General features: G+C 37.3%; 2 protein-coding genes across 5 annotated transcripts; both read left to right on the top strand.

Annotated features, from left to right (window-relative positions):
• Positions 1–1,653: 1,653 nt before the first annotated feature.
• On the top strand, positions 1,654–8,400 carry LOC103438987 (uncharacterized). Of its 2 annotated transcripts, XM_029090744.2 has the most exons (11): positions 1,656–1,975; positions 3,162–3,302; positions 4,167–4,282; positions 4,544–4,632; positions 4,786–4,828; positions 5,245–5,386; positions 5,542–5,634; positions 5,797–5,990; positions 6,300–6,425; positions 6,925–7,089; positions 7,483–8,400. In XM_029090744.2, the coding sequence occupies exons 1-11, from the start codon at positions 1,942–1,944 to the stop codon at positions 8,131–8,133; spliced, it is 1,794 nt and encodes a 597-aa protein (XP_028946577.1). In that variant the 5' UTR covers positions 1,656–1,941; the 3' UTR covers positions 8,134–8,400. The 2 variants fall into 2 exon arrangements, with proteins under 2 accessions (XP_070666189.1, XP_028946577.1); XM_070810088.1 differs by lacking the exon at positions 6,300–6,425 and having other exon boundaries at positions 1,654–1,975.
• Positions 8,401–16,113: 7,713 nt separating this feature from the next.
• On the top strand, positions 16,114–18,628 carry LOC103443252 (mediator of RNA polymerase II transcription subunit 27). 3 transcript variants are annotated; one of them, XR_003767233.2, is made up of 5 exons: positions 16,114–16,392; positions 16,477–16,545; positions 16,647–16,690; positions 16,766–17,795; positions 18,308–18,628. XR_003767233.2 is itself a non-coding variant. In XM_070810048.1 (5 exons), exons 1-4 carry the CDS (start codon positions 16,375–16,377, stop codon positions 16,917–16,919), a joined length of 285 nt encoding a protein of 94 aa, XP_070666149.1. In that variant the 5' UTR covers positions 16,340–16,374; the 3' UTR covers positions 16,920–16,934; positions 18,308–18,628. The 3 variants fall into 3 exon arrangements, 2 of the variants coding, with proteins under 2 accessions (XP_070666149.1, XP_070666148.1); XM_070810048.1 differs by having other exon boundaries at positions 16,340–16,392; positions 16,766–16,934; XM_070810047.1 differs by lacking the exon at positions 18,308–18,628 and having other exon boundaries at positions 16,347–16,392; positions 16,766–16,934; positions 17,255–18,148.
• Positions 18,629–18,957: the final 329 nt, after the last annotated feature.

The raw sequence follows: 18,957 nt of genomic DNA on the forward strand, positions 1-18,957 counted from the left end.
ACAGAGGTAAACAACTGCTGCCGAGTCATAAATTTTTTTCCTATCAAAATAGGCCTTACTCATTGGAGTGTAATTCGAAGTGTTCCTTTCCATATTCTTATCATCCATCTCTTCTTGTATTTGTTTGGCCCATACTTCATGCCTACACTTCCTTTCTTCAACCTCAAGGGCATTTTGCTCAGTCATTAATCGCAATGAGGCTGCCACTTCATGTTGAGCAGCGTAATCATCATTTGGCTTGCCCTTTTCCTTCAACTTTCACTCCTTGTTTCGTCACATAGCCCTAGGTATGGAACCTTGACCCGAAGACGGATTTTCTACCCTTGTTTGTTGAATGGTAGGACATCCATCTTCATCCATATCTGCAGTTGATGATGCAGTTCCGAACACCAACGTAGGAGCTCTATGTGGTGGATCTTCAAATAACACCCACCGTTTACAAATTTCCCAACAACTGTGAAAACTGAAAGGGTTTCGAGCTGCTATCCATATACAATTCCTTCGTTTGGTGTACCTAGAAAAAAATTAAAAGAAATTAATTTATGAAATTAAATGTAATATAATTAAATATTTAAAATAAATTGTGAAAACACTTACTTTATCGTAGTAATTAGCGCCGCTTTCATGTCTACTTGGCGCTGCTAACAATGCTTGATGTCATTTGTTCAAACTTGGCTGAAGATGTTTCTTCCATCTTGAAGAACAACTCTTGTGGTTTTGGATATTCAGCGGAGTGATGTCTTCACAAAACACTAAGTATTTTTTGGACACACGAGTCCAAACACCGTCATTTGTTTGACAATTCCCCCTCACACTATCTTCTGACACCCATCTATAGACCTTGCAAAGAGCTTCATCTTCTTTTTGGCTCCAAGCCCTACCTTTCATTGTAGACGAAGCCATTTGAAAATTATTGAAAAAATTGAAGGATAGATTTTTGAAGGGGAAAGAAATATGAGAATTGAAATGGTGAAAATTTTGTGAAGAATGGTGAATGAATGGTTTATGTATTTATAGGAAAAAAATTCTATTTAAAAAAATAAAATTGGTCCAAAAAAAAAAATTTGAATCCAACGGTAACTAACGGCTAGCTGACATCAGCTAGTCGTTGGATTCAAATTTTCTTTAAGCAATCTTGTCGGTTATAACCGACAGGATTGTTGTGAATTTCTGGCCAGCCCTTTGGCCCTTTCAGATTTCATGTGGCCCAAGAGATCTCTGGCCTAGCTCTCGGTTGGAGACGATTTTCAAGCTATTTTTGACCCTGTGGTCCTCTGACTCTTCGGTTGGAGATGGCCTTATGGGAGCCAATCTGGTTTGCGTTTTATCCTTCGGTTTTTACCCTCAATCTGTTTCAGTTCTCCTCTTATGCTCCTTTTTTTTTTCGGTTTTACCTCAAAAGAATCGGTTCCGTAACTACTGTTTCGGCTTCTACATTAATTAACCGCTCAGGTTTCGGTTTTTATCTTTTCGGTTTTATCTTTCGGTTTTTATCTTTCCTGGTGGAAGTGGCTGGTTGAGGTTTTAGAGGAGAAGAGTTTTTATTCAGAAACAAGGGCAAATTCGGAATATTGAAGAATATAAAATGGGAAGACTTTGGCGCTTCAATTGACTTTATGCAGACAAGTTAATCTGTATGAGAAGTGTGAACAGAAAAATCATAGTCGGCAACTCGGCATTTTCAATTTTAACCGGGTTCTGTGGAAGAATGAACTTTCCAGTTATAAACTCCGCCTTTTACTCGGAACTCGGTTTCTTTATTTTACAACACCTTCAGATCAAAGCACTGCAGCCTTTGACTTGGGACTTGGTTTCTATATATATACGTATAGTTGCTGAATATATACGTTGCAGGCCACGAGTGAGTGAATTGTAGAGCTGCTGCTGCTTATGCAAAAATTGCAGTCACAGTGAATTTAATCGAAACTCACTACCGAGTCCATGGCGGAGAGCAATCGCGATCTTCATCAACCAGGTAAGTTTGATATGTTGGATTAAAATTTGACTTTTTGCAATTCATTGCAACGTGAGATGTAACCGTTATTATTTTTTTTTCTTTTTTTTTTTGTTAGTTTTAATTTCAAATCATCATAAGAAAAAGGAATTTATTTGCTCAAAGATCTTTTTTTTCCCTTCTCTCCCATCTCTCACCACCAACAATCTTTTTGTTTGAGATTTTCATATGGTATTTGAAGATATCATCTCGCATATCGCAACGGAAGTCGTCTGTCATAAACTAGCACTACTTTCACTTGACCACTCCTATCAATACGTTATTTATTTTACTGTTGCCGGGGTTGTTTATTTTGTCAAATTTGAGGTCTGAATTTGATTGATGGAGTGAGTTGGCGGTGCCAGTGAGGTGGCCGGTGGGAGGGAGCAGCGGCTGAGGGTCGCAAAGAGGAAGCAGACAGAAGACTTGCCTTAGCTTCTGGGGTTTTATTTATTTATTTATTTTTGTTTTAGGGCTCATTTTGTAACCATTATGTTTTTAAATTTGTGCTGTGATGGAAGGAAGGTATATGGGAGTGGGTGAAATGAGAAATGGAGGTTGTTGGTGGGAGTAGGAGAAACGAAGCAGTGTATATGAAAACAAAAACTTAAAATTGATTTTTGTTTTCATTTTATGTTATTCTATGTACATTTCTTCAGCTACCCCCTTCATTATTATTTCATTCGCCACTTTCGTACCACAAAATATTAGAAATTAATAACTAAAAAACAAAATAGTTGTCAAATGGTAATGCACTTCGATTGGTATGCACGTGTCAGCAAGGCCATTTCGAGTCTGATTAGCATTCTCATTCCTTTTTTTTTTCTTAAAAAAAAAAAAAGAGATTTACTTGTAATCGTAAAAATATTGGAAACTTTAACGAAAAGTTCTCAGTACTGTTTACTTTAACTAAAAATCATATTTTTACACTAAAAAAATCAATTCTGGTACTATTCACTTAACCCTTTATTTTATCCTTATCGTTAAAACTCAAAATTTTCAAATCTTTTCCATTAGTTTTCTTTAAAATATTTGATCCAAGTTCATTTGTGGTTCTTATGTTTCCTTGAAAGTTGTCAATATATACATATATATATATATATATATATATCACAAGTTTTAGCTTAAATATTTTATTATTTATTGATTATGATATGATTGAATGCAGAAAGTAGAATTCTTCAATTGAATACAAGTAGAATACTTTCTGAAGGGAAACATCGATGGCTACGTCCGCATGAAATATGTGAAGTTCTTCGGAATCCTAACGGAATTACAATTTCTAAGAAGCCTACAACCATGCCACCGAGTATGACTTTCTGCTGCATTGCATTTGTTAAGAAATATTGTATTGGCTGATTAAAAGTATTTGTAACAATTGATGTTTACCCCTGCAATTTTAAATCTACTATTTATCCTTGAAGGCTTAAAGAAAACTGAAAATACTTTTGTTTTTGTCTTTTTTTTTTTTTGAACTCCCTTACCTTCCCCTTCTCTCCTTCACTAGCTCGATAGTGCTGGCCATGTTAGACCAGTTTTGCTTTATGTGGAGGTGACAGTAATTTTCGACATCCCAAGTTTAGGAATGAGAAACCTGTACCTGTTTACATTATTAATCTTTCTATTGCGCTATTTTTATTTTTTGTCACTCGAATTTTCTTTAGAATTTTAGGAATTTGATTTTGCTTTCTGCATCGTTCTTCGAAGATTCATTTGGATGTGTATTGAAAATTCACTTGATAAGTTTTGAACTGTTATCATTTGGATAAGAGGAAAGTTTATGTCAACCGGTGTTTGTGTAAAGTATTGTTCGAGTTGGTTAATCACTTTCTTTGGATTTTTCTGTATAAATTTAATTGGGCTATTCTTTATCGAAATTATTATTTGCACTCCAAAATTCTATATTCCAAATTTTTTGTATTTAGAAAAAAAAATATATTTGTGAGAAATGCATTGGAGTGCCACTAACAGTTTTTATTTTTATTTTTTTATTATAAGAAATTAATTGGGATATAGTGGCATTGGCTTTCAAGAAAATAGGAATTGACATTTGCATTGGATGTTAAGACATCTTTATTTTTATTAATTATTTTGGGATGCCTGTGAACATTGCATTGCTTTATTTGGAAACATATGAAACCTATTTTTGCTTGGCACGCATCGTTTGTTTTAGGTGGATCCATATTTCTTTTTGATAAGAAGGTGCAGAGATATTTTCGAAAAGATGGCTATAGATGGAAGAAGGCAAAAGATGGAAAGAGTACTAAGGAAGCCCATGAGAGGCTCAAGGTAAGTATTCGCCAACGCTAAGGTTGATGTTATAAGAAACGTGATCATCATATTTGATGTATTAACATGACACTTAACCATACAACTATATTTACGTAACTTAATCAGTTAATCTTGTAGCTGTTGATTTATTTTATGGAACAAATGGCATGTTGAATATCGCCATCTATACTTTTATGTGGTGTAGTTGGAAGAACTTTGGTATAAATTTGATATGGAGCAATGCGGTATGGTATAATTTTGATGTGTAGCATTTGTCAGGTTGGAGGTGTTGATACATTACATTGCTACTATGCTCATGGAGAAGAAGATAAAAATTTTCAACGACGCAGTTACTGGATGATTGATAAGTGTGTTTCTAGAAGAATTTATTCACTTTTTTGGCCTTAATGCAGTGATCTCTCTTTTCTATCAACTTGCTTTAAATGCAGTAAACATTTAGTCTTACGTGCTTACAATTTGATTAATTGCAAACCCTAAACTCTAATATGCCACTGCTGCAGGTATCTCTCGCATATAGTTCTTGTCCACTATCTAGACGTAAAGGTTATGACTTACATTGTCATTCATATTTCAGTAGCATTTCAAAATCTGTGCAGTTAGTCCTTGATATTCTTACACACCCTTTCTTTCAGTAATTGGTTGTATGGAGAGAACAAACTCTTGTAAGTAAACGCAAAAGGGTTTTAGATATAGACTTCTAAAGTGAAGGAAGTTGTGGTTCCACCGTACAACCAATTAGCAATATGGAGAATAACCAAACTCCTTATAAGCACGTGCAAGGTCCATTCTTTCTCCAATGTTGCGATTCAGTCTCAATATAAAGGAAAACTACTCTATTGGATCAGTTATACAACAATCTAGATATGACGTTAGATGAGATCTAGGCCCTTATGACCTTACAATTTGTCCGTCATATCCATGTTCTACCTATTGACATTTATGATATATAACATGATCAGGGAGATACAATGGGGGTTGGATACATTAAAGAGACTCAGACTGCGGAAGTTGTTCAGCATTCCCGTAAAACTAACAAAATTACACCCAATTCTGAGATGGACTGTTCTGCTGCCTTGTCTTGTTCAAATAACGGTGTCTCTTGTACGTGCAATGCAATCCTTTGTCTTATTCAAGTAACTTGTTCCAGTGTATCTTTCAAATCTATATTGTCTTTGTCAATACATGAAAATAGCTATTATTTGTTGAATTGGTCAACAAAAAAAAGACTGAAGAAGCTGTTTCATATTTGCACGAAGCTCAAGAAACTGGACTCTGGATTAGGATGGTAGAGGATGCCGTGATAACTTTGTTTAGTTCAAATTCATCAAACCTTGGAGATGATGAAACAGGTACGTGTTGTACATTGGAAAATCTTTGTCCATAGTTTGTCATGGCTACCTTTTCTTTTATAATTATTTTGGTGATTTTGTTAAACTAAACTTGTTAGTTTTGTAAAAAACTCTGTCGAAGCACATAATGTGGAGCACATGTTGCCATTTTTTTCATTTAAGGAAAGTCCAAGGCCAAAAATGAAGAGGAAGGGGGAAACGATATAAACCAAGTCCGGAAGCGACCCAGAGTCACTTGTGGCCAGCAGGTAGACTCAGCCACCCAAAGTCACTCATGGCTAGAGTGGATATACCCCATGGCAATTGATACAGCCATTACTGATGGTGCGACGAATGATGCAACTGCATTGAGCCAGGTAGAATCTACAACTCTTCTTCTGCACTTCTTTGACTCGTACCAAACCCAAATGAAATAGTCATGTTTGATGCATCGAAAATCACATGAAGAAATTAGGACGGGCTGCAAGTGTAGAAAAATGAGTTTGAAGGGAAAAATCTCAATTTTCTTTCGAATTTAACGCATATTGGTTTTTTAAATCCCTTTTAATCTGTGAACATTAGGATCCGCCTAATTATCTAAATTTTATTTTTTAATACATGCCTCCTTTGATAGTTTGGGTTATGACTTTCAGTTTAATATTCAAGATTCTCAATCCATTATTTAGGCACAAGAGGACGATGAAACCACCAGATTGGCTGCATTTCATATTGCAGACCCTACTGTGGCTGCAATTTCAGCCATAGGGCCAACACATCTAAATCCATATACCACAGCCAATGTAGCTGATCAGGTAAAACAGATTTCTTTGGTCGACCTTCCTTTTATTTCATGTTCCAAAACAAAATATGTTGAATGGTAATCTTGTCTTGGCCCAAGAGAGTAGTAAGAGAGTAGTAAGAAGTGTGAGGAGTGAAAACTAAGAAGAAGTAACAAAGCTTCTAAGAGTGTTTGAGTGTTTGAGTGTTTCCTCTTGTATTAGTTTGTGTGAGAGTAAAAAGTTTTTGTGTATTATCTTGAGTGTTCCTTATTCTCTTGTCTATCAATTTCTGCTGCGTTACATTCTTTTTTGTGAGATAAACATCTCTGAAGTAGTGAAGTCCTTTTAAGCCCCAACAAAATATTCCTTGTTTCTCCTTTCAGAATGTGACTCAAATTTCTTCTCGTACTACTTTCATCGTTTCCAACCAAGGACTTGATAATCAACAGGCTGATCATGTACTTGAAAACCTTGTTCTATCCATGTAGATCTTCCTTCATTTCTTAACTTCTGATAATATTTCGATTTGTAGGCTCAAGACTTGCTGCCACCAGTTCTACAGCCAACTGCAACCACTGGGGTTGTTATTTCGGCCACAACCAATGAGACTGCTGCTTCCAAGTCCAGCAATGCTGCCTTGGTGCAATCGGAGCCAAACTCAAATGCCAACCAAGATTTAGCCCAAGACATAATTGAGGTAAACAATATTTCATCTTTGATTTGCGCGCCTGTGTGTGCTCACGCATTTGTTTTAATCTTCTAAGACAGTTTTATTTAAACCTTCTTTCATTAACAAATCTGTTTAAACATAGAGTCAAGAGAAGGAAAGGTATGTTCACAACTTTCTTCAATTCGACGACCCTTGGGTCTTGTCAAGTTTGAAGGTAAAACATGGATTAGAAAATAGTAGAGTTTGGAGGGATAAGTTACCCTCAAAACTAATCTATCTTCTAGCTTCGACTTGGACATAATTTGGAAGTTGGCATCCATGTCTTCGTTTGGCATGCATCGTATATATCTATTCCATTCCAGTCCTTGACACTAGCTTAACGAGGCCTCAATAGTTTTCACCAACGTCTTTCTATTGTAGAGTCATGAGTTTGCAGAAGTTCGGGTTATTAGCTCCCTTAAAAGACTCCATGAACTTTTAGGCCAAGCGTCTGCACCCAATCCAGTGGCCAGCTCCTCCATTTCTACTCCTACCATAGACTCGCAAGCCATGGCAAAAACCAGAGCTACTTTAGAAATGGACTTTATTACTATGGCTGGTGAGGTTCAACGAGCTCACATGATTTCAGGCATCCAGAGCTTGGTAGATTCTAATTGCTTTCCCACCGGCACTGGACCAATGATTATGGCTATGTTGAAGCAGCTAGAGCAATCTGTTCCAGTCTACTCCAAAGCCTATTCTGAGTATGATATGGGTAAAAACTTGACTGTCCGAGTCGAAGCTATGAAACAGCTTCTTCAACCTAAGGTTCAGTCTTGTGATAGCAAGGAGAGAGAATTTCAAGACCTTGCGAAATGGAAAATGAAGATTGAAGCCAAGCAGGCTGCAATACTTGCTGAAATTGATGGCATCGTCAAAGAGACTGAAACGATGCAGGCACAACTCAAGAAATTGCTTTTACAGCAAGATCAATTTAAAGAAGATGAAGGTTATCTCAAGGCCATTTTGGACAATGGAGATGGCCTCTGGACAAAGTTTAAGAACATAATTCACCAGCACCTCCCCATGTGACTTCCTTCGGGTTGCATTTGGGCTGCGGTCCTTTTTCCTTTTCTTTTTGGTGTTGCATCTGCTCGCATTAGCCAGCAGACTTTTTTTAAGGAGAAAACTTTCAAGTGTATTGAGAATACGGTCGGGTATATCAAGGCTAGTTATTTGCATTGAAAAATCCTGATTATAGTTGCATTTTGGTATGTTGTACTTTATAAATGGAAAAATTGGTTTTGATAACCTAGTTTTCTTTATAATAATTTATTTAAGATTTGGTTTAGATTTCAATCATGGTTAATATTTAGGAAAGTTGGATAAACTGTAGGTTCGACTCTGAGAAATTTATTGTTGAAGTTTTCCAGGCTAGTCTCTAATTTTTAATGTCTAATATTAGAAAGTCAAAAACACATTTTGTTACATAAAAAAAAAAAACTTTAATGAAAAGGGTTTGGATTAAGTTTATTTTAATAAAAAATCATGCTATAACTTTATTTAATGAAAAAGAATCAAAATTTAATGAAAAACCCTTAATTTTAATAAAAAGGACAAAAAACTTAATTTTTAATGAAAATGACACAATTAAAAAAAAAATTTAAAAATCTGACGCGCGCATGACGTGTACACTGTTTATGAAACTAAACATTATTTATGAAACTAAACACTATTTATAAAATTGAAACTATTTATGAAACTAAACAGTATTATACTATTTATTTGTCTAATTTCATAAATAGTGCCTAGTTTTTTGTCCACTTTCATGAATAGTGTCTAGTTATTGATCATGTTTCATAAATAATGTATAGTAATTGGTACAATTTCATAAATAGTATCTCTTTCTTGTTTCGGTTTAATAAATAGTGTCTAATTATTGGTCCACTTTCATAAATAGTGTATAGTCCAGTTTCATAAATAGTGTCTACTTATTGGTCATGTTTTATAAATAGAGTCTACTTATTGGTCTAGTTTCATGAATATTGTCTACTTATTGATGAAATTTTATAAATAATGTTTAATTCTTGGTTCAGTTTCATAAGGTTTGAAACTTAAACCCTTTTTGGTCCTATTAAAGCACTCATTGTGCCGAAAACGATGAACCCAGAAGTGACTCTTTAGATCAAAACCTTGAGAAGATTATGTTCTCAGTAATTATATTTAAAAAGCTGTTTTCAATTACAAAATTAAAATTTCCTCACTTTTTTTTTTCATATACCTACAATAATAAATGTAGCTCATCTTGGAGAATTTTTTTTGTGTGTCCGTAACACAAATGGTATACCACGTGTTATTATCTAAGTGATGGAAATTTTTATTTTTTATGTTATTAATTTTTTAACATAAGAAATGAGTGGCTTTATTTTTTAGGTCTTTTTTTTATTTTTTTATTTTTTATTTTTATCTTTCTTATTAGTCTTTTGTCCTTATTATTAAAATAAAGTTAGTGAGTGGCTTTTTATTAAAACTAGCTTGGACGAGGCTAAAGGTTGTTGGCCAAAATTTGTACCCCAAGTTCTTTGGTCATACCGCACTTCGTATCGGACATCAACTGGAGAAACCCCATTCTCACTTACCTTTGGTACAGAGGCAGTTATCCCAGTTGAGCTTGAGTAAGCAACATTTCGAGTCCAGAACTACGTGTAAAGTGAAAATGACAAACAACTTACCCTCAACTTAGATTTAGTCGAGGAACACAGAAACCAGGCTCACTTGAGTAATGTCGCCTACAAGCAGCGCATCTCCAACTACTATGACTCAAGGGTCAAACCTCGTTCTTTCAAACTGGGGGACTAGGTATTGAAGAAAAGATAACTCTGCGACAGAGCCCCGAGTGAAGGAACACTTAGTCCAAACTGGGATGGACAGTTTGAAGTTGTTGGCATCAGTCGCCCTGGCTCCTACAAGCTTAGAAGCTTCGATGGCAAGACCCTTGGCCATCCATGAAACGTTGATCACTTGAAGTACTATTACAAGTAAACTCACATTGTACAAGTGTTAAGCTTTAGCCGTTCGGCATCCTATGTAACGAAGAATATTTGGCATGAATTCAATAAATAGGTGATTTAGACAACTCGGTCCTAATCTTCTTACATTCCTAGCAATGAAACACTCGGGTTCAAAGCTTCAACATGAATGCTTCCAACATGAAACAAAGTCTAAGTATATGTCAACAAGACTATACAAATAAACAAACATCTTCACAGTATATTCGTTTAATCATACATTCCAACACATTCATACATAAGCCAATTGTGCTTTGAAAGGGTTCAACATACTTTGTGTCATTCGACACTTGCTACAATATGTATAGACACATTGCCCTTATACTCACCAACCAAGTGATGAAATGTGAAGAAGGAACTCATCTTCATGCCACCAACCAGGTGATGAAATGTACAACCTGTACTCTCCTTCATGCCACCAACCAAGTGATGAAATGTACAACCCGTACTCTAATATCATTTGGCAACTTGCCACTCATGCCACCAACTAGGTGAAGAATGAACTTATCTTCATGCTACCGACCAGGTGATGAAATGTACAACCCGTACTTTCCTTCATGCCACCAACCAGGTGATGAAATGTACAACCCGTACTCTCCTTCATGCCACCAACCAGATGATGAAATGTACAACCCATACTCTAATATCATTTGGCAACTTGCCATTCATGCTACCAACCAGGTGAAGAAGGAACTCATCTTCATGCCATCAACCAGGTGATGAAATGTACAACCCGTACTCTTCTTTATGCCACCAACTAGGTGATGAAATGTACAACCCGTACTCTAATATCATTTGACAACTTGCCATTCATGCCACCAACCAGGTGAAGAAGGAACTCATCATCGTGCCACCAACCAGGTGATGAAATGTAATGAAAGGTGATGAAGGAACTCACATTCGTACCACCAACCAAGTGATGAAAGCAACTCACAATTCATTCCACCTACCAGAAGACGAGTGGTACAACTTGTACATGTGAACTCCTAGCATTCACAAATAATCAAAAACCCTCAAGCTTGACAACTCAACTAGGGGAACACTTATGCCAAACAAGAGCTTTATCAAAGGAGTTCAACCACAATTCTCAAAAGCTTCACACACTCTTGATCAAGACAGTGTGAAGCAAAACCAATTTATGGTGCCAACAAGAGCTTCATCAAAGGAGTTCAACCACAATTCTCAAAAGCTTCACACACTCTCGATCAAGACAGTGTGAAGCAAAACTAATTTATGGTGCCAACAAGAGCTTCATCAATGGAGGGTAACCACAATTCTCAAAAGCTTCACACACTCTTGATCAAGACAGAGTGAAGCAAAATCAATTTATGGTGCCAACAAAAGCTTCATCAATAGAAGGCAACTACAATTCTCAAACCTTCGAAGCAAATTCAAGACTATTCGAAGCAAATTCAATTTATATGGTTCATCCAAACATTCGACTACTACAAGGTGTGGCTTGCATCACAATCTCTTGTTCAACAGTGTGGAAGCAAAATTTGTATATGTTGTCTCTCCCACATTTTCAAATTTCTAGTCCCCCACATCTTCAACAAAGCTTCATCAATAGAGGACAACTACAAATTCTCAAAAGTTTCACAATATCTTGATCAAGATAGTGCGAAGCAAAATCAATTCGTGGTACCCAACAAAGCTTCACCACAAAAGCTTCACCAACAAAAGCTTCATCAATGAAGGACAACTACAAATTCTCAAAAGCTTCACACTATCTTGATCAAGATAGTGTGAAGCAAAATCAATTCATGGTACCTAACAAAAGCTTCAACTCCAAAGCTTCACCTACAAAGCTTCAACTCCAAAGCTTCACCTACAAAAGTTTCACCCATAAAAGCTTCACCAACAAAAGCTTCACCCCATAAAAGCTTCACCAACAAAAGCTTCACCCCATAAAAGCTTCAACTCCAAAGCTTCACCCACAAAAGCTTCACCCATCACAAAAGCTTCACCCATAAAAGCTTCACCAATAAAAGCTTCACCCACCACAACTTCACCCACAAAAGCTTCACCCACCACAAAAGCTTTACCCACAAAAGCTTCCCCCACCACAAAAGCTTCACCCACCACAAAAGCTTCACCAACAAAAGATTCACCTATCACAAAAGCTTCACCTACAAAAGCTTCACCTACAAAGCTTCAACACAAAAGCTTCACCTACAAAAGCTTCACCTATTTTGATCAAGATAGTGTGAAGGAAAATCAATTCATGGTACCCAACAAAGTTTTACCTACAAAGCTTAATATATATATATATATTTTTTTTTTTCGGAAGTCTCACCTACCATATGCTTTGTAGGTAAAAATTCGAAAATTCAAAAATTCAAAAATTTGAAAAGCTTCACCTACCATATGCTACTGCACCTTGATACTCGGAAGTCTCACGGCCTCTCAATGACTTGGATTTTTTCAAGTCTCCAACCTAGAAGTTTTCTTCACTCAGGAAATTAAGGGAGCACTACCTCAACCTACATGCTTCACTCACAAAGCTTCAACATACAAGCTTCAACAAAAGGAAAAATTCAAAGAACTTAGTGAAGAATGCCTTGGTGTATTTAACACAATACGTTGAAATGAAGCAAAACTTGTTTATTGATATCTCTGATAAGTTACAAATATGTACATATACATGAATCAAAATAAACAAACAAGAGCGAGCTTTCACAAAGGTTGCTCGGGAGAAGTCTCAGCAGTCGGTAGAGCCCCAGAAAGAGCAGGCACCAGAGGGTGATTATTCGAAGCCTCAGTACTAAGCAGAACCCCAGAAGGAGGAGGCACCGAAGGTTGATCATTTGGAGCTTCATTGGGCGGTACAGCACCAAAAGACGAAGGCAATAAATGCCTTTGGAACAAACCCACAAACCTCTGATGATTAAGTAAAATCTGACTATCAGATTCCTGCAGCTGGTTGAGCTTCCTCTTCATGTTTGTAGCATAGTCATGTGCGAGTCTGTGCAACTATTTATTCTCATGCTTGAGCCCTCTGATCTCCTGTTTGAGACTTATCACTTCAGCCGCCAATGATTCAACTTGGCGGGTTCGAGCAAATAGGCGTTGGGCCATATTAGACACAGAACCTGCACACTGAACACTGAGAGCCAGAGAATCCTTAACAGCCAACTCATCAGACTATTTGGAAAGTAGTATGTTATCTTTGGGAGTGAGAAGGTTCCTGGCCACCACCGCAGCAGTCATATCATTCTTCATCACAGAGTCCCTAACGGTAAGAGGACCAGTAGGGGATAAAAAGGATGGGCGCCATATGTTGTCTTGAGAAGGCATGGTTGCCTCTTCACCAAAATTCAAGTCAAAACGACGGTTGAATGGGCCAGACATTCTCAGAAATGATGAAGGAGAAATGAGGTGTAATAAATCTCTGAAGTAAGGGGAAAATTCCTACAAGAAATAACTCTCTGAATGTACTTCTTGCACACAATTGGTGCCCTTATAAAAGAAAGGGCAACATGGTCGTTGATTCAAAAATCGAAGAGGCACCACTCTCCAGATTCTGAAGAAGCACCACTTTCCACACGCAACATCAACTTCTCGGGTACCACATATAACTTTGCCAAAGATCTCTGACAAAGTTTAGACACATAAATTTTGAAGGTCTAGTTACCCTACTATTACCCACAAGGGTAAAGGAACAGCACCACTGCTTAATAACTAGAAAGTCCTTATGTGTGTCAACCTCCGTGCTCCGTGGTAAGGCAGACTGGCAAAAATGCCCAACCTTTACTCACATTCGAGAAAACACTCCCAACAAGATTGCTTGCTTAAAAATCGAAGAGGCACTACTCTCCGAATCTCAAGAGCCAGACTCCCAACAGGATTACTTGCTCAAAAATTGAAGAGGCACCGCCCTCTGAATCTTGAGAGCCAGACTCCCAACATGATTGCTTTCTCAAAAATTGAAGAGACGCCGTTCTCCAAATCTCGAGAGCCAGATCCCCGACATGATTGCTTGTTCGAAAACCAAAGAGGCACCGCTCTCCGAACTTCGAGAGCTAGATTTTCTTGGATAAAGCTTGTCTGCAATCTTCACACGCAACATCAGCTTTCCAGATAACACAGACCACTTTTTCAAAGTGCTCTGACAAAGTTAAAACACGTGAATATTGCAGCTCCCACTACATTGCTATGATTGAGAAGGGTAAAGGAACAGCGTTACCACTTGCTGTTGGGATAATTCTTATATATGTTGACCTTCATCCTCTACAGCCAGGAAAACCTGCAAATAAAAAAAATGCTCAACTTTTCTTCACATCCGAGAGGGCACTCTCAGTAAAGTCTCTCGAAATACTCAGCTTCTTTTTCCCCCAATAATATCTCTGCAAACAAGCCATAACAGAGCAAGAGTATCTCATATCATTAGGGTTAAAAGCAAGAGTATCCCATATCATGCTTTTTCCCTGTCTTTTCCTTTGGCTTTGTTCTTACCTGCAAGACAAGGAGAAATAGAGCAATCAGTCAGCACTTGGAATCAAGCTTCCAGTCATGAACTGACTGCCTGGAACCCCTTGCCTAATTACTTACCTGGCATTGCTCTCGAGTACTCATCTTCAACATCTTATGCTTTCAGAGAAGATACCACATCTGCCTGAGGAGCAGATAGAGCAAGTAAGAAGGATACAAGGAAACATGTGGAGACAAGCATAACAGAACATGTGTCGATGCATCCACTACTTTGTCAACAACAAAAGTATCCCATATCATCAGGGTCGAACGTACTTTAGATTTAATGGACTTGTTTTGACCCTCAAATTCTTGAGTCAGCCTTATACTCTGGAGGAAACAAGAAAACCCTCCAGCCCAGTTCAAGAATAAACCTGTGGAAAGTTACTTCTTCAAAAGCAAAAGTATCTCATATCATCTCTTCTCCATTTGCTTCTCCTTATCCTTGTTGCTGTTTACGACACAAAGAGAAGGAGAACAATCAACCGGAAGCCGAAGTCGAACCTTCGATCCAGGTTGCTTGTTTGGTAGTATGATTGCTTACCTTGTCTGTTACCTCATTCAGCAAATCTCCTAACTCGACGACTTAAGGGACTCCTACTATAGGGTTTGTATCACACTTGACCAAGCCCGAAACTACAAGTAAGCTTCAAGTGAAATTGATACATTACCTTGTGCATCTTCATCGGTTAAAGATACCACCCATAGATGGAGGAAAAGTACTTCCAGAAAAGATGTCACATCTATATATGAGATAGATAAGGCAAGTGAAAATGATACCACACTTCGGTACTTAGAAGTTTCGTGATTACTCAATGGCTTGGATCTTGCAAGTCCCCAACAGAGGAGCTTCATTCACTCGGGAACTTAGGGGAGTACTGTTTGTACCATACTTGACCAAACCCGAAATTACTAAGCATCGGTCAACATTATACCCCCAATGACCCACAAAAGTCTCCCTCCAACTAGGAGGCCAATCACAACGCAACACATGTCAACATCAAAGGTCAATCATAATGCGACATGTGTCGACATCAGAGGCCAATCACAGCACAACATGTGTCAATGTCAGAATGAAACTAGAAACTCTCTTCTATAAATAGAGATTATTCTCTCACAATATCTCTTAATGTCATTTGTACTAAATTATTCACTTGTACTCACTAAAGGAGAGCTTGAACCTATGTACTTGTGTAAACCCTTCAAAATTAATGAGAATTCCTCTACTCTGTGGACGTAGCCAATCTGGGTGAACCACGTACATCTTGTGTTTGCTTTCCTGTCTCTATCCATTTACATACTTATCCACACTAGTGACCGGAGCAATCTAGCGAGGGTCACAAACTTAACATTTTCTATTGTACCAAAGTCCCTACTGATTTTGTGCATCAACAGTTCCAGATGCTACTTAGGTTGTATGCTATTAGAGTTTGTAGTATTATCAAATTGTACAGTGGAGCTGTCAGGCTGTAACCACCCGTACGGTTGAACATCCTGAAGTAACTAATACTTGCATTCGGGTTCAATAGACGATATATCATAAACTCTGGTTTCGATGAACTTAAATCATTTGTTGTAATCATTGCTTGTTCAACCTAAAAGCTAAAACACATATCCCAGTTTCATGCTTTGTTAAAGTATCATGTATCCTGTGTTCCTTTAGATTTTCACTGGCTTTCAGATTATATAAGCATATATTTCTCTTCTTTTTTTCCCATCACAACGGAGCATAATTGCATTTTCATTCTATAACAGGGAGGCAGCTACATGCATTCAAGAGGTTTTTCAATTTATCATGTCTATAAACATCACGGTAAAAGCTTCAATTGTCTATTCATGTTTATTTTTGTCAAGTAATGGTCCTTTCTATTAAATTGCGTATCATTTCGTATTTCAGGAACATGCTGCTATTGCTTTGCAGTATTTCATTGGAGTTCGGGCTGAAACAGCTCTCCATTGTCTTTTGGTATCATCTCTAGCATGTTCCACTGAACTGACTGGTTTATTAAATTATATGCGTGCATCAGCTTATACGCATTAAGTTCTAACTTTCTGTATTCATTCTAGCATTGGATCTGCAGCTATCAAACTCTCTTTACAAAAGTTTGCAGGTACGACCTTCTCACTTTATACCCCTGAAATCTTTACTGGCTTCGTAGTTATTGACGTTACATTTTTTTATGCAGCAAGTGTGGACGGCTGCTAGCAATGGACCAGAAATCAGCTCTACTGTTAGCTCCAGTTTATCGTCCTTACCGGCAATTCAACACATCGAATGTATCATTGAGTTTGAATGTTTCCGGAGCTTACCATGTAGGCTGTTTCTCAGAGGAATTATGATCTTGACTATGACAGGTAAAAACTATCCATTGTCTCAGATATCAAATTGGCAAGATAAAGAAATTATAACACATCATTCAAAGAACTCGCACTAGAATGTTGAATTTTACGTCTTTTCTTAATTTTCTTGATAGCTAATGGGACATGAACTTTTCTTTTATGTTATGTTTGTATTATTTAAGGGAGATGGTTATAATCAAATTATCTGCACCATAATCTAAAATAATTTGCTAGATCATAAGTTTTCAAATTTTTAGTGCTATCCGAGTGCACAAATCATCTTATATATATGCGTTGTTTGCAAACTATGAAATCACTTTAAATGGATTTTGTAGTGATATGCAAACTGTTTCTGGTGATCCCAAAGCAAACATAGAGCGTGACAAATTGGTGATGTAGGAAAAAAAGCGAAGGTAAAACCGTATAAGAGATAAGAGAGAAGGAAAAGGAACTAGAATTGGGAAAGGTTTTTTTTTTTTTTTTTTGGTAAAAGGATAGATTCAAAGAACATAGAGGCACAAGGCCAAACAACACGCAGAGAAACAACTTCCGCAACCCCAGAAGATACAGACACAGATAAATAGGATCAAGAAAGACACCACCTCAACAGGTACCATCGTCGCCCTATTACCAGTGCAACCCATCCCCAATTACAAAGGAGGACAGGGAAGACCATCTTTGTTCAAAATGCCAACTAGCGAAGATGGAGGTTGAACAACCCAGCCAAAGCTGCACATCTCTGGTGAAATATTCCTTGCGACAAAATCCGCCGCCATATTTGTCGATCATGGAATCCACGACCATGAGCATGAATGAAAACTCCTCCCAATATCCAAGATACGGCTAAGAATTGGGAGAAGGTCCGAATTGGGAAAGGTTAGGAAAACTGAAATCAACCTTGTCAATCATTTATTAGAAATATGGCGCATCCTTTAAGCAATTGCAAACAATCTACTCCATAAACTAATTAATACTTTCTCGAAAGTTTAAGTAAATAAAGAGTTAATTCAAATTAGTTAGCAATATTAAATTACATATATCTAATTTCGAGTCACCTATGATGAATATTAATGCTATGGTCACATGCAGTGGACTCGTACTGACAGTTTGTGTTACGTTGAATACTAATGATATGGTCGCATAATGTAATTTACTTTGAGGCTGCCTTATTCTCTTTCATTGGTGTATTTAATCAAGAAAATTATAATAAAAAATATATTGGTCAGAAATTGTACTCACTTTTCTTTCAAACTGAATGTCCAATGCTGCCTTTCTTTCTTTTCCTTGTTATGGTTTGATTGTTTTGTTATCCATACTAATGTCTTATGTTTTCTTGAATATTGTGTTTTCGTAAAATTTTACTAGCATGCCCCGTTCCTTTGGTTCAGGTGCTATTCTCTTTTGTCGGCACAAGTCTAAGTTGTGCTATGGCTAAAATTATTATAACTTATGGCCCGGATCCTCGGACTTGGTGGATTTGGCGGCAGGGATCTGAAGATGATCCCTTTCCCAGGAGCTTTTTCGAGAAGAAAAACAAAATCTTTGTTGTAATTCCATATTAGGTTAAAAGGAAATTTGATGTAGCAGTTGTGGGATTCATTGTTCGGCTCATAGCATGTAAACCTTATACACGGTGGAGTTGCCGGTACTTGCGCTGTTTTATGATCGTTTTGAGTGCAATGCATGAAGCGCCCATGGCTCTAGCGTGATTGCGGTTTGACACTGCGATGAGATTGAATGATTTCTGTTTTTAAGCAGGTAGCATCCGAAAACTGGATAGCAGGGTAAAGGGAATAAGGCTAATGGGCATCCTTAATGCATTGCTAATCAACTTCTCTTTGCCAGTAACCCATGTTTGATGTCATGATAGACTCGTTTAATTGGGTCTATGTAGTCACCGTGTTTAATTGGGTCTAAGTCGTCTTGTGTACCGACAAGTGTAAGTACTTAGCCAAATAACGATTCCCTTAGTAACAGCGGCGGATCCATCAAGAGGTCAACACCGTTAGTTAGTTATCATCAACAAAATACCCGAGCT

This window comes from Malus domestica, chromosome 12 (genome assembly GCF_042453785.1).
Source record: "Malus domestica chromosome 12, GDT2T_hap1".
In the NCBI taxonomy this organism is placed as follows: Eukaryota; Viridiplantae; Streptophyta; class Magnoliopsida; order Rosales; family Rosaceae; genus Malus; species Malus domestica.